Source organism: Pan paniscus, chromosome 17, assembly GCF_029289425.2.
Source record: "Pan paniscus chromosome 17, NHGRI_mPanPan1-v2.0_pri, whole genome shotgun sequence".
Classification (NCBI taxonomy): domain Eukaryota; kingdom Metazoa; phylum Chordata; class Mammalia; order Primates; family Hominidae; genus Pan; species Pan paniscus.
Genome location: NC_073266.2, coordinates 32207459 through 32220867, shown reverse-complemented (window position 1 = coordinate 32220867; position 13409 = coordinate 32207459). Strand labels below are relative to the sequence as shown.

General features: G+C 37.2%; 1 protein-coding gene across 7 annotated transcripts in view; it reads right to left on the bottom strand.

Annotated features, from left to right (window-relative positions):
* The window catches only part of L3MBTL4 (L3MBTL histone methyl-lysine binding protein 4), a 476247-nt gene that overhangs the window by 283567 nt on the left and 179271 nt on the right, over positions 1-13409 (bottom strand). For all 7 annotated transcript variants that reach the window (XR_004667534.3, XM_055102573.2, XM_034943563.3 and 4 more), the window contains 5 exons: positions 11168-11272; positions 9978-10113; positions 8037-8128; positions 6395-6549; positions 4951-5027 (listed from right to left, as the gene is read on the bottom strand). Coding sequence is in view for 6 of the 7 variants with exons in the window: in XM_055102573.2 (XP_054958548.1) it covers positions 4951-5027; positions 6395-6549; positions 8037-8128; positions 9978-10113; positions 11168-11272 (565 nt within the window). In the remaining variant the exon portion in view is untranslated. The remainder of the gene's footprint in view (positions 1-4950; positions 5028-6394; positions 6550-8036; positions 8129-9977; positions 10114-11167; positions 11273-13409) is intronic.

The window sequence follows — 13409 nt, the reverse complement described above, 5'->3', positions numbered from 1 at the left end:
TTCACGGGTAGGAGTTTAAACATCAGATTTAGAAGGGAAAACCAACGAATATGATCTTCAGATATTCCCTTTCCTAAGACAAGGCTAGAGCTAGGGCTGCTTGATTTTGTGTGTGTGTGTGTGTGTGTGTGTGTGTGTGTGTGTGTGTGTGTGTGTATGGAGAGAGACAGAGAGTGTGTTTAATTATAGTAAAACGTAACAAGATCAAATACTGTTCATTTCAGTGATTTGTTTCCAACTGTTGTCAGAAAAAAGTGTTTGCTATATTTGCTATAGTGTGTGTGTGTGTGTATGCGTGTGTGTGTAATCGCACTTCTGAGAGCAATTAAAGTGCTTGAAAGTAGAACAGCATGTGCCGATCTGTGAGCTGCCTCTGGTGTATACTCTAAGTTTCACAGATTCCAGATAGAAGAGCTTCTTCAGACAGAGAGAGAGAGAGAGGTCAGTTTTTAAAACATGTAAATGATAAAATATAAAGACGCTTTTCACTGATATAAACTTAATTCCAAATTCCAGGTGTTAGCTACTCTCTTCAGGACCTTTCTAGAGAAGGCTTAAACATATGCCAGAACCTTTTCTTCCTTCAGGAGAAGCAAGCTGCTGGAATTTTAGTTGAAGTTATAAAATGACAAAAAGATATTAGATAGACAGAAAACTCTCATAACAAAGTCTTAACATTTGAAGAACAAAGTTGCAGAACTTCGTTGAAGTTTTAGTTGAAATTATAAAATGTAACTTCAACTAAAATTATAAAATAAAGTTATAAAATGCAAATCTACAATAATGATACCAATGTCATACTGATGTAAGAATAGGCATAGGCATAGAGACCAATGGAATAGAACTGAGTGTCCAGACATGAACCTAAACACCCATTTCAACAATGATGCAAAGACCATTCAACAAATGGTGTTGGAAAACTGGATAACCAGAAGCAAAAGAATTACGTTTAACCTCTTCCTCATTTCATACCCAAAAAATCAAATAAAAATAGATCTATTGGCCAGGTGTGGCGGCTCACATCTGTAATCTCAGCACTTTGGGAGGGTAAGGTGGGAGAATCTCTTGGTAGATAGTGCTAAATCCTCATAACTCCGAATTTGGCAATAAGTTCTCAGATTTAATACCAAAACCACAAGCAACCATAGAAAAATAAACAAATTGGATATCATCAAAATTAAAACCTATTGTAGATCAACAGACATTACTAAGAATGTGAAAATACAACCTGTAGAATGGGAGAAAACATTTGCAAATCATCTACCTGATGTGGGTTTAAAATTCAGAACATATAATGATATACAGTAGTAATAAATTAATAATATATAGATAATATAATAAAGACTGATAAATGGACTTAATATTTAAATAATAATTAAAAGACAACCCAGTTGAAAAATGGGCAAAGGCCCCGAATAGACATTTCTCCCAGAAAATATACAAATGACCAACAAGCACATGAAAAGACTTTCAACATGATTGGTTAATAAGAAAATGCAAATCAGAACCACAATGAGATACCACTTCATAACCACCAGAATGGTTTTAATCAAGAAAACAGAAAATAACCAGGTTTGCCAAGATGTAGAGAAACAGGAACCTTTTTATAATACATTGCTGGTGGGAATATAAAATGGTGTAGGTACTTTGAAAAACAACTTGCCAGTGCCTCAAAATGTTAAACATAGAATTAACCATATGACCAAGCAATTCTACTCCTAGGTATGTGCTGTTCTAGAACTAGAAATACCATTTGACCCAGCGATCCCATTACTGGGTATATACCCAAAGGATTATAAATCATGCTACTGTAAAGACACATGCACATGTATGTTTATTACGGCACTATTCACAACAGCAAAGACTTGGAACCAGCCCAAATGACCATCAGTCATAGACTGAATTAAGAAAATGTGGCACATATACACCATGAAATACTATGCAGCCATAAAAAAAAGATGAGATCATGTCATTTTTTAGGGACATGGATGAAGCTGGAAACCATCATTCTGAGCAAACTATCCCAAGGACAGAAAGCCAAACACCGCATTTTCTCACTCATAGGTGGGAATTGAACAATGAGAACACTTGGACACAGGGTGGGGAACATCACAGACCGGGGCCTGTTGTGGGGTGGGAGCATGGGGGAGGGATAGCATTAGGAGAAATACCTAATGTAAATGACGAGTTAATGGGTGCAGCAAATCAACATGGCACATGTATACATACGTAACAAACCCGCACATTGTGCACATGTACCCTAGAACTTAAAGTATAATACATAAATAAATACAAATTTTAAAAAAGAAATAAAGACGTATGTCCACAGAGAAAATTGTACATGAATGCTCACAGTGGCATTTCTAATAATAACCAAAAGGTACAACTAAACCAAATGTTCATCCACAAATCGATGGGTAAAAAAACTGTGGTATGTACATACAATGGAATGTTATTCAGCCATAAAAAGGAATGAAGTACTGAGACATGCTACAACTTGGATGAACCTTGAAAACACGATGTCAAGTGAAAGAAGCTAGATACAAAAGGTCACATATTGTATGATTCCTTTCATGTAATATATCAAGAATAGGCAAAGTCATAGAGGCGGAAAGCTGATTAAAGGTGCCAGGGAAATAGGGGTATGGACGGGTATAGGGAATGTCTACTTAATAATCACAGAAGTTTTTACAGGGAATAAAAAAGTTTTGAAACTAGAGAGAGCTGGTGGTTGCATAACATTGTGAATACATTAAATACCACCAAATTGCACACTTTAAAATGGTTAACTGTATGCTGTGTGAATTTTACATCAATAAAAGAAGAATAAAATAGTAGCAAATTTAATAAAGTAAGTACTAGATTTGTAAACTGAAAACTACAAATTATAATTGAAAGAAAAATTTAAAAGGCCTTTATAAATGGAAAGAAGTCCTGTGTTCATGGGAAGAGAAACTTAATATTGTGAAGATGACAATACTCCACCAATTGATCTACAGACTCAGTGCACCACTATCAAAACCCCAGCTGGCTTTTTTGCAGAAATTCACAAGTTAATTCTAAAATTCAGATAGAAATGCAAGGGACTGAGAAGAGCAAAAACAATTGTGAAAAAGAACGGTGCTGGAGGACTCATGCGTTCCAATTTGGAAATTTACTACAAAGCTACAGTAATCAAAGCATGATACTGGTATAAATTGGACATACGAACCAACGAAAAAGAACTGAGAGACCTGAAATAAACTCACACTCTATGAGCAATGGATTTTCAATAAGGGTGACAATAGGGAAATAATAGTCTTTTGTAACAAATCTTTATGACCTTAGATTAGGCAATGCTTTTGCAGACAGAACTAGCATGTTAATGATGGCATAATCCTGGGCCTCTAATTCCAAATGTGCTGCGCAGAATTTTTCTAGGCTCACACAACGCCAAGAGACTTACACACTGAGCCTATTCATGAAGTGTAGTGAGAATAAGCTGGAAGCAGAGGAGAAGCTATTTCACCAGATGAAAATGGGAAGAAGCATTCCATGTCTCTAGGCACACCAACTCAAACCACACACTCTGAGATCTGACAAGCATTTCATCTCATCTTAAGGAACATCATTCTAAAGTTAGTTTTAGCCACTTTTACAGAAAAATAAAACAAATGACTCCAAATCTCTCTGTATATCAAAATTAAAATTTAAGGTGTTAAATATTTCATAAACCTTTCTAGACCAAAGAGGCATTTTTGAATAATTTGTGATTTTGATTTGGCTTCTTTATCGTTTTTAATTCTTGAAATTATCTTCACTAAATTCAAGAATTTGATGAGAAGTCCTAATATTTTTCTATATTTAAGGCGAAAACATTAAAAAACAGCAAAAGTATGAATCATTTGAATCAAAACAACATTTGTTCCATTCTGGAATGGCACATCCCTTACTCTACATTTCTTTCTGTACATTTTTTATTGAAAAAAATATCTGTCTGCTTGAACACTTGTGTTAAAAATACTAAGATTATACAGCCTGTATTTCTAATTCATTTTAAATTAAAAAACAAAGGGATTTGACAGAGCAAGTCTCTAAATATTTCATAACATTTCTGTAATGAAAAAAATAACTAACTAGATAGAGTCCTTATTTAAATGTTTAGCTAAGATGTTAATTTGGTTTGGGGAAGGAAGTCTGGCAAGTTTGGAGACCCACGGTTAAGTTAGTCTCACTGCTTTAGATTTCTGCACTTCTACATTGAACTCCAAAGTTAATTATATTTAATAATCATAGCATTCAATTAATGAATTAAGTTGTTGGATAAATTATGTAAGTAGAAATAGCTAGTTTTAAACTTAAGTAGTTTAAGTTTAAGTATGAGTATTCAACAATGGTACTCATTTAGTTGGATAAAAATTTTTAGCAACTTTGTTTCAATGGCTGCCTAGTACATCTTTTTTTTTTTTTTTTTTTTTTCTGAGACGGAGTCTCACTCTGTCACCCAGGCTGGTGTGCAGTGACACGATCTTGGCTCACTGCAACCTCCGCCTCCCAGGTTCAAGCAATTCTCCTGCCTCAGCCTCCCAAGTAGCTTGGATTACAGGTGCCCACCACCACACCCAGCTAATTTTTGTATTTTTAGTAGAAATGGGGTTTCACCATATTGTCCAGGCTGGTCTTGAACTCCTGACCTCAGGTGATCCGCCCACCTTGGCCTCCCAAAGTGCTAGGATTACAGGGATGAGCCACCACACCCAGCACCTAATACATCTTTATAAACACAGTTCGTCTTCATTATGGGTAAGGAAATGCAGGTTTCAGACACTTGGTGGTCAACAGAATCTCACACAGTGTTTTTATCATATTAAATAGATATGTATTAAAATCTGGTCTTCATAAACAAAATAAAAATGAGGACTGCCACTCACACAGAGATGACTTCAAAGAAAACCCAGGCAGTCCACTCACCTTGGGGTGCTATCAGAGTTCTTCCATTCTCCTGACACCAACCAACTGGCTGGACATAAGGGCTATTAACATCACACCTGCAAAAACAGAACTCTATATTACATTCCGTTTTACTTAATGCCAGAGAAAGAATTCAAGAGTAACAATCATTCTGGATATCAACAGATACCACAGAAAACAGTACTTCATAGCTGGAAAGAATTAGAAGGAATTTTCAGTACTGTATTAGTAGGCTGTTACCAAGCTCCTCTTTCACATAAGCTTCTTGAAATTTAAAAGTATAAAATTGGCCGGGCGCGGTGGCTCACGCCTGTAATCCCAGCATTTCGGGAGGCCGAGACAGGCGGATCATGAGGTCAGGAGATCGAGACCATCCTGGCTAACATGGTGAAACCCTGTCTCCACTAAAAATACAAAAAATTAGCCGGGTGTGGTGGCAGGCGCCTGTAGTCCCAGCCACTCTGGAGGCTGATGCTGGAGAATGGCGTGAACCTGGGAGGCGGAGCTTGCAGTGAGCCAAGATCGCGCCACGGCACTCCAGCCTGGGCGACAGAGCGAGATTCCATCTCAAAAAAAAAAAAAGTATAAAATTAACAGAGGATTGCCAAGGGCCTGAATGAGCTGCCAGTGATGTTCCCAAAAAAGTGAGTGAGCATTTTAATAAACTTCTACCACTTCTTGCTGGCAGCAAGAGAAAATATTAATAGGACAGTCCAATCAGACTCCAGATGACATCTTTCCTCCCTGTCCTTTTCAAAGAACCCAGAATATTCTGCCTAAGACACATATACAACAATACCTCTCTGCTTTGCCTCTGAGTTCAAAGGAGAAGACAGGGCCCATCAGGCACATAAAGAACCACTGCCTCAGGCAGGGACATATGTGGAGGGACATATGTGGAGAAATGCTATAAAAATTATTTTTGCCATGACCTCTTGCATATTTCAGGTTTTTAATCCAAAAAAAAAAAACCCTTTCAACTCATGTCATGTTATTTTAATGGCATGCATGGTAGCATACATTTTCTCTGCTCCCCATAGGCTTTCGAAGAATTCACTCCCATTGTCCCAGAATCTTTCCTTTCAAAAATGTGATAAGGTATATTTAAGATTTTTTAGACAAAAAAAAAAATGCTGGAAGTTTTTAGCTTCCTCTTCACAGAAATGCTGTCCTCACAAATTAGACAAAATATAGCAAAGTGTCCTGAACAGGTTATATTATTTCAGATGAGGCTTCACTGGGTAACCTCTACAGATGGAGAAGTTTCTAGGGCTCTTTAATTCAGTAATTCACATGGAAGAGAAGGTAATGAACAGTCAACCACCAAATTCCTAATGCTCATCACTATTAGAACAGCAAAAAGAGCAACAGTGCTAGAATGAAAACAAATTCTTAACATCAAACATATGAATACACAAAAATAAAACACACATTCATATCTCACCAGTAATCGTAACTATCATCCCAGTTGTCAAAATGCACTAGTAAGCGATCTTCAACAATATCTGCTATGGTCGCCACACACACCAAGGAAGGGTTCTTCCTGTCCACGGCCTCCAGCTTCATTCCAACCTGAAATTCTTTAGACATTGGCCCGTTCTAACGCAGCACCAGCAGGGGAAGAAGCACAAAAAGAAACAGGACACCAAATAGGACTGAGCCACTGTCAAAACTTCTATGTTTAGCAACAGCAAAGTCTACAGGTGTCAGCACTTAGCCTCTGGACAAAGCCATCAAATGCCTGTAAAAATATACGGCAACTGTCACACAGTTTATATTCATAACAAAGGCCCAGGAAACTAGCTTTCCTTTGTGCTTTTGTCTTTTGTTGTGCAGGGAGGTTTTCTTTCCCTTATCATCTTCATATTTCCCTCTTTTTTCTTAGAATAATTTGTATTAATTTTAAAATATGATGTTTACTGAACACAATAGTATCAAATAACCTTCTCTGCTTCCCATAGGCTTTTGAAGTTTCCAAATGCCACTATTTGAAAAAGTGGTGAAGATATGCTCTAATTAGCACCAAAGTATCCTGTTAATTTGATTACCCAATCTGAAAATAAGTGGCTTTTTCAATATTTAAGAAATACATGCTTAAATAAAATTATAATTTAAAATGTGAATTTATATATATAATTTATATATATTTAACGTATAATTTAAATTTATAATTTTAAAATGTGAGTGCTTTTTTACTATCTGTGCTTTTCTTAGTATAAAAATACTATGAACTATGATTTACAATAACATAACAATTACAAACCCACCCTTCATATATCTATAATTAGCCAATCCTGGGATTTAGGGAGTACATACAGTATCCGGGAACTAAAAGAGGGTGTTTTTCTCTACTTCTCTTTCATCAAACCCTGATTTTTATTCTCCTTCAGCACATTCTATTTTTACAGCAATTTCACGTTTTAATAGCTCCTTTTCTTGATACAAATCTAGGAAACATATTTAACGATTGTATAACACTGCTTTCAAGATCACAGAAGTGATGTCTGGAGAAATTCAGTGAGTGGCCTGCACAGTGACACCGCCTGCCAGTGGCAGAGCTGACTTCTGGAGTTGCGACTTATTCTCCTCCACTGAAGGTTCACTAGATTTCTGGGGACACAGATGGCATAAGAAGTGTGATCTACCCAGATCCGCAGAACACCCCTTCAATTAGTACAAAATGTTACTCTCATTTTCATTACACTTAAATATATCTAGGCTGGGTACATTCAAAGCCTACTTAGAGTATCTGCTGGTTTCAAAACACCAAAACCAAGATTAAAGGATTAACTCCCTGTAAGGGAAAACATTTTTAAAAGACACTTTCAATTTTAGTAGGCTTTAAACATAAAGTTTTTAACTTTTCCCAACTTTTTCTCATCTAATTGAAGTATTTAATTATACTTTTAAAGGAAGAAAACCAAGATATGCCCACAAGAAACTGACGAATTAGGTGACAAAAGTGATAGGAAGTTAACAGTTTCCATAACTTCTTAAAGGATTAAAATAAAACAGAATATATAGTGAATTTTAAGAAATTTAAGCTTGGGGGAAATTTGATTTATGCTGGGAAAGAAAATACTTACAGGACTTCTGTTTCTGAATAATTTCTTTGGAGCATTTTGCAATTTGCAGGCCTTCAAGTAATCCATCCAAACAAATTTATCTTTTCTATAACCTAAAAAAAGAACAGATTACTCAAAATACCCAAAAGATGTAATCACATGCATATTAAATATATTAGGTTGGTGCAAAAGTAATTGCGGTTTTTGCCATTACTTTTAATGGGGAAAAAAACGCAATTACTTTTGCACCAACCTCATATGATTATTATTAGTGTCCTGCCATAAATTCAACGTCCTTAGCACCCACAAAAGATTTAAATTAAAATCTCCAAATTGTTTCACCTTTTTAAAATGTATTATGTGCAAAAGTGTTGATAGTGCTTCCCCATCACGCGCATCATTCCCAATACAATTTCACATGCTCTGATACGGAGTCAGTACTCTGGTGGCTTGATGGGAGTCTCATCGCCCATTAAGGCTTTCCTGAATGGGCAAAGGGATGAGACCAGAGTTCCCGTACCTGTCGCCACTCCTGAGGAAGCGACTTTACAGAGACCATCAGAGGTCCTGAGGGTGCAGCCATCCAGGATGCCAGGCACAGAAACAAACGCCTTCTCAATCCAATGCCCACTCGACAGCTCCAGCTTTCTGCGCCACATCTTTACTAGTCTCCCATTAAAAACTGCTGCATCCTCCCATTCGCATGCCCTAGCATGGCTCTCACACAGTGCTGGCCAAACAGTACAGGCTCAAAATATGGTTCTGAGCACCAGCCTCGGAACAGGAGTCAAACTCCCTGCACAGCCTTCCAGGCCTGGGAACACCACCGTCTTCATCCCCGACCTTCCCACCTGGGCGCTTCTCTGCTGTCTCCCTGAGATGACTCATCCTCGCAACGCACACTCCTGCCCCGGCGCCTGCTCCTGTTCTTCCCTTGGAGGGCTTACCCAGACACCACACTGCTTCCTCTGTCATTTCACCCACGTCTCTTTGGAACATTATGTCCACAGAGAGGCCTTTCTCCCCCATGCTTTCTGAAAGAGTGTCCCTGCAGCCACCGCCATTATCCTTCTCCTCTGAAATGAAGCCCCGTGGAGATAGAGACATTGCTTTACTTGCTACTGGCCCTCAGTGCCTCACGTGGTAAGGGCTCCATAAATACCTACTGAATGAATGAGCCTGTAGCCTGTCACCAGCTTCCTCCAAACCAGCAACCTCAAGGACTCTGCCATCAGCCTCAGGGGAGGATCCCAAGGGACACCCTGAGTGGATAACTAGGAATAAAGGACTGTATACTGACTCCAGAAGTTGCCACGGTCATCGAACAGTCTGACATCCAAGCCAGAGACAATGTACAGAAGTTTGCTGTGCAAAGATATGAGCCCGTCAGCATCATCCTTGACCACATCCCCACCTCACTTGCACACAGCAAATCGAAAAGGTTTTGGTCACAGCTGCCTGGCCCAGACTCCTCTAGCACATAACAAAACCATGATATTTTTCATTCCCATCGAAAAAAAATAGTGATTTTTTTCATAGTTCTTTGTTTTCCGTGATTCTTAAGTCTGAAACAAATTACTTACAGTGAATCAAGTTTCCTCACCTTGCTGTATCATTGATTAGATATTTTGTTTCAACCATGATTTAAATATTAGTCTGCACTGCTTATAAGGTTTAATAAACTTTATATAAAATAAAATAAAATGCTTTCATAATATTTTATTTCTGCCTTCTGTACCTTATCAGAATATTTGACCTAAATAGTCATTTATGCTTTTCTTTAAAGATATTTACTTCTAAAAATGGTACCATTATAGTCTTACTACTCTTTATGGAACACAATTTCATTTTGGAAATCAATCCACACCAGGATCTCTTCTTAGAATTTCATAAAGTATTGTTAAAATATAAGTGAAATACCAATTGATTCTCTTTCCAGTTGGTAAATGTATCCTGGCTTACCCTTAGGGATGTGCAGTTCATGTTTGGTCTTTTCACACCACCCTACTGGATGAATGTCAGGGGAACCAGCATTGGTCCAAAAATCATAGCAACTTAAATAACCATCAAAATGAAGTCTTAGACGGTAACCACAAACCTGCAAGACAGAAAGTTTACAATCATTCATTAAGTGTCATATATTTGGAGTAGACACAAAATTCACAAAATATTCATATATTTTGTCAGTACTATCAACATATAAGAGCCAACCCTTCTATCCAAATGTTTCCATTAAAGAACAAATTTATGGATGACCTCTGATTAAGCTCTAATGAAATTAGACCCTGTCTTACAGGTATCTAGTGCATTCTGCAAAATAGTGACCCTTTTACCCAATCTAGGAATCTGAGGGTCAGTTTATGTATTCATTAATTAACTGGTTTATTTATTAATTCAACACCTGTCAAATATTCCCTTCAGCAACCCTATCTTCTGCCCTCTGGCCTGGATTCATATTCCAAGACAGTGTAAGCTAAAGTACAAAGTACAACTAAAATAGGCATGGCCTTGTTTCAACTCTAACATATGTATCCAGCACACTCAATAAAGAGAATAATAAAATGGTCTGAGAAATACATCCTCTAGACATGTGGTACAACTTTAATAGCTATAATCAATCAGTAAAGTAAATAAATGTGACTGTTATGTTCAATGCTATCAGAAATATAAAGATCTTTTATGGATTTAATAATATATTTAGTAAGTATTACATTTTATAAGCCATTCATCAAGAGCTCTCCACTCTAAATAATTTTCATAAAGTGAATGTATTTATATAAATATATAATTCATATGCATTAATATTATTCATACACATTTCTCATTAGTTCAGCTAAAATGTGAATAAGTACATCTCTGTTAATAGGTTAAAAAACCACTGGGATTCACAGATTGTTAGCAACCTCAAGTGAAAATTATTTACCGATTCAGTCAAGAATAAATGCTAGTTGATAAAGGACTTTTTAGAAAATTCATCTTCAGAGAAGGAAAAAAATTCACGAAGAAACATAGTTTCACCCATCGCTGACTAAAATAAATCCATAATGCACTGGAACTTGTTCATAATAAATATCAAACAAATTTGTTATTTTCTAGAAAATTATCTTTCTGTCACTAGGCAATTAGCCCAAGACAGTAACACCACCTCTTACCTCCGCTACAGAAAGCACACAGAATACCGATGGATGTCGGGGATCAATGCCTTCTAATCTCATTCCAATCTGAAAACCATTTTCATGCTCTGGAAAGGACTGATCCTACAAAATTTCACGACATAACATTAGCCACTGAGATTTCGTCACAGTTTTATGTTAAAATATTTGGTGTCACCTCTAGGTGAAGTCTAAAACAATTGAACTCATAGAAACAGAGAGTAGAATAGTGTCTACCAGAGGCTGGAAGTTGAGGGAATGGGGAGATGCTGGTCAAAGGGTATAAAGTGGCAGTTAGAAAGGAGGAATAAATGGTAAGTATTTAAGGTGATGGATGTGTGAGTATGCTTGATTCAATCATTCCACACTGTGTACATCACTGTCTACCCCAGGGTTATATATGATTATAATTTGTCAAAAACATAAATCAAATAAGATTTTTTTTTTGAGATGGACTCTTGCTGGAGTGTATTGGCACGATCTTGGCTCACTGCAACCTCCACCTCCCGGGTTCAAGTGATTCTCCTGTCTCAGCCTCCCAAATAGCTAGGATTACATACTGCGCCCAGCTAATTTTTGCAGTTTTAGTAGAGACGGGGTTTCACCATCTTGGCTAGGCTGGTCTTGAACTCCTGACCTTGTGATCTACCCGCCTTGGCCTCCCAAAGTGCTGGGATTACAGGCCACCACGCCCAGCCCAAATAAGAATTTTTTGAAAGAATTCACTGTATAGTTTAGAAGCTCAGTGATGTGGCTAAAGATGGAAGACTGTTCTTATATGTAGTTAGTGCTCAAGGATGGTTTCATTATGTTAATATGCTTTGAAATAGTACCTCCATTAAGTTGTGTGTCCTATGAACTTCCCATTTATTCCTTTTGCCCATTTTTCCTTCCTGTACCCTGGATAACATCACTTTATTATATGGATTACCTACTCTCAGTCTGTGACTTGGCTCTTCGCTGTGTTTACAGTGACTTTGTTGCAGATAAACTTATAATTTTAAGGTAGTAAAACATATCAATTATTTTCTATACATTCTACATACCCAGCCTATGAAATCCTTCTTAACTCTGAAGCTACATAGGTATTTTCCTTTTTTTTTTTTTTTTCTGAGACAAGGTCTCACTCTGTCACCCAGACTGCAGTGCAGTGACATGATCTCAGCTCACTGCAACCTCCGCCTCCCAGGTTCAAGCAATTCTCCTGCCTCAGCCTCCCAAGTAGCTGGGATTACAAGTGTGCACCACTACGGCCTGGCTAATTTTTGTATTTTTAGTAGTGACGGGGTTTCACCATGTAGGCCAGGCTGGTCTTGAACTCCTGACCTCAAATGATCCACCTTCCTGAGCCTCCCAAAGGGCTAGGATTATAGGTGTGAGCCACTGCACCTGTCCCTAGTATTTTTTAAGAACTGTTGAAGTTCCTTTCTTCATATTTAAATTTGTAGTACAATTGAAATTGAGTTTTCTATGGTGTCAGGTAGAGGCCTACTTTTTTCACATGGAAAACAAATCATTCAAGAAAAGCGTTTTGAATAGTCCATACTTGAATTGATTGGCAAAGTCAGCTCTGTCATATATGGTTTCTACATACTTGTAGGTCTTATTTCTGACCCCTCTCTTATGTTTCATTGACTTATTTGCCTATATCACACAGTTTTATTTGCTTATAATGAGCCTTTCTATTTAGAAAGCAATCATTTCCATATTAAGTTTTTTAAATTCAGAAACTTGTTCTCTCTCCCATTTGATCTAATCATTTTTATCTGTCAAAAGTGTTTTTCAATTTTCACATAAAACTGCCAATATACTGTTATATTTATTTCTAGATACCTTTGAATGTTTATAGCTATTTTTACTGTAATATTTTCACAGCAGACTTCCTAATTTGCTCCTATTCATCATTATTTTCTTTAAGCACACAGTTTTGAACAGATTCACCATTACTAGTCACTTTATTGTTAATTGCAAATAATCATATACTAATGGAAAATTATGAGTAGAACCTAGATCTATTAGATCTAGAGCTGCATTTAATCACTAATTGTATTATTATTTAATATTGCTTAACATCTGAATGCCTATTTTGGGGTTAAAATTTATTCTTTTCAAAAATTATTCCAGGGGCTGGGCACAGTGGCTCATGCCTGTAATCCCAGTACTTTGGGAGGCCAAGGCAGGTGGATCGTCTGAGGTCAGGAGTTGGAGACCAGCCTGGCCAACATGACGAAACCCCATCTCT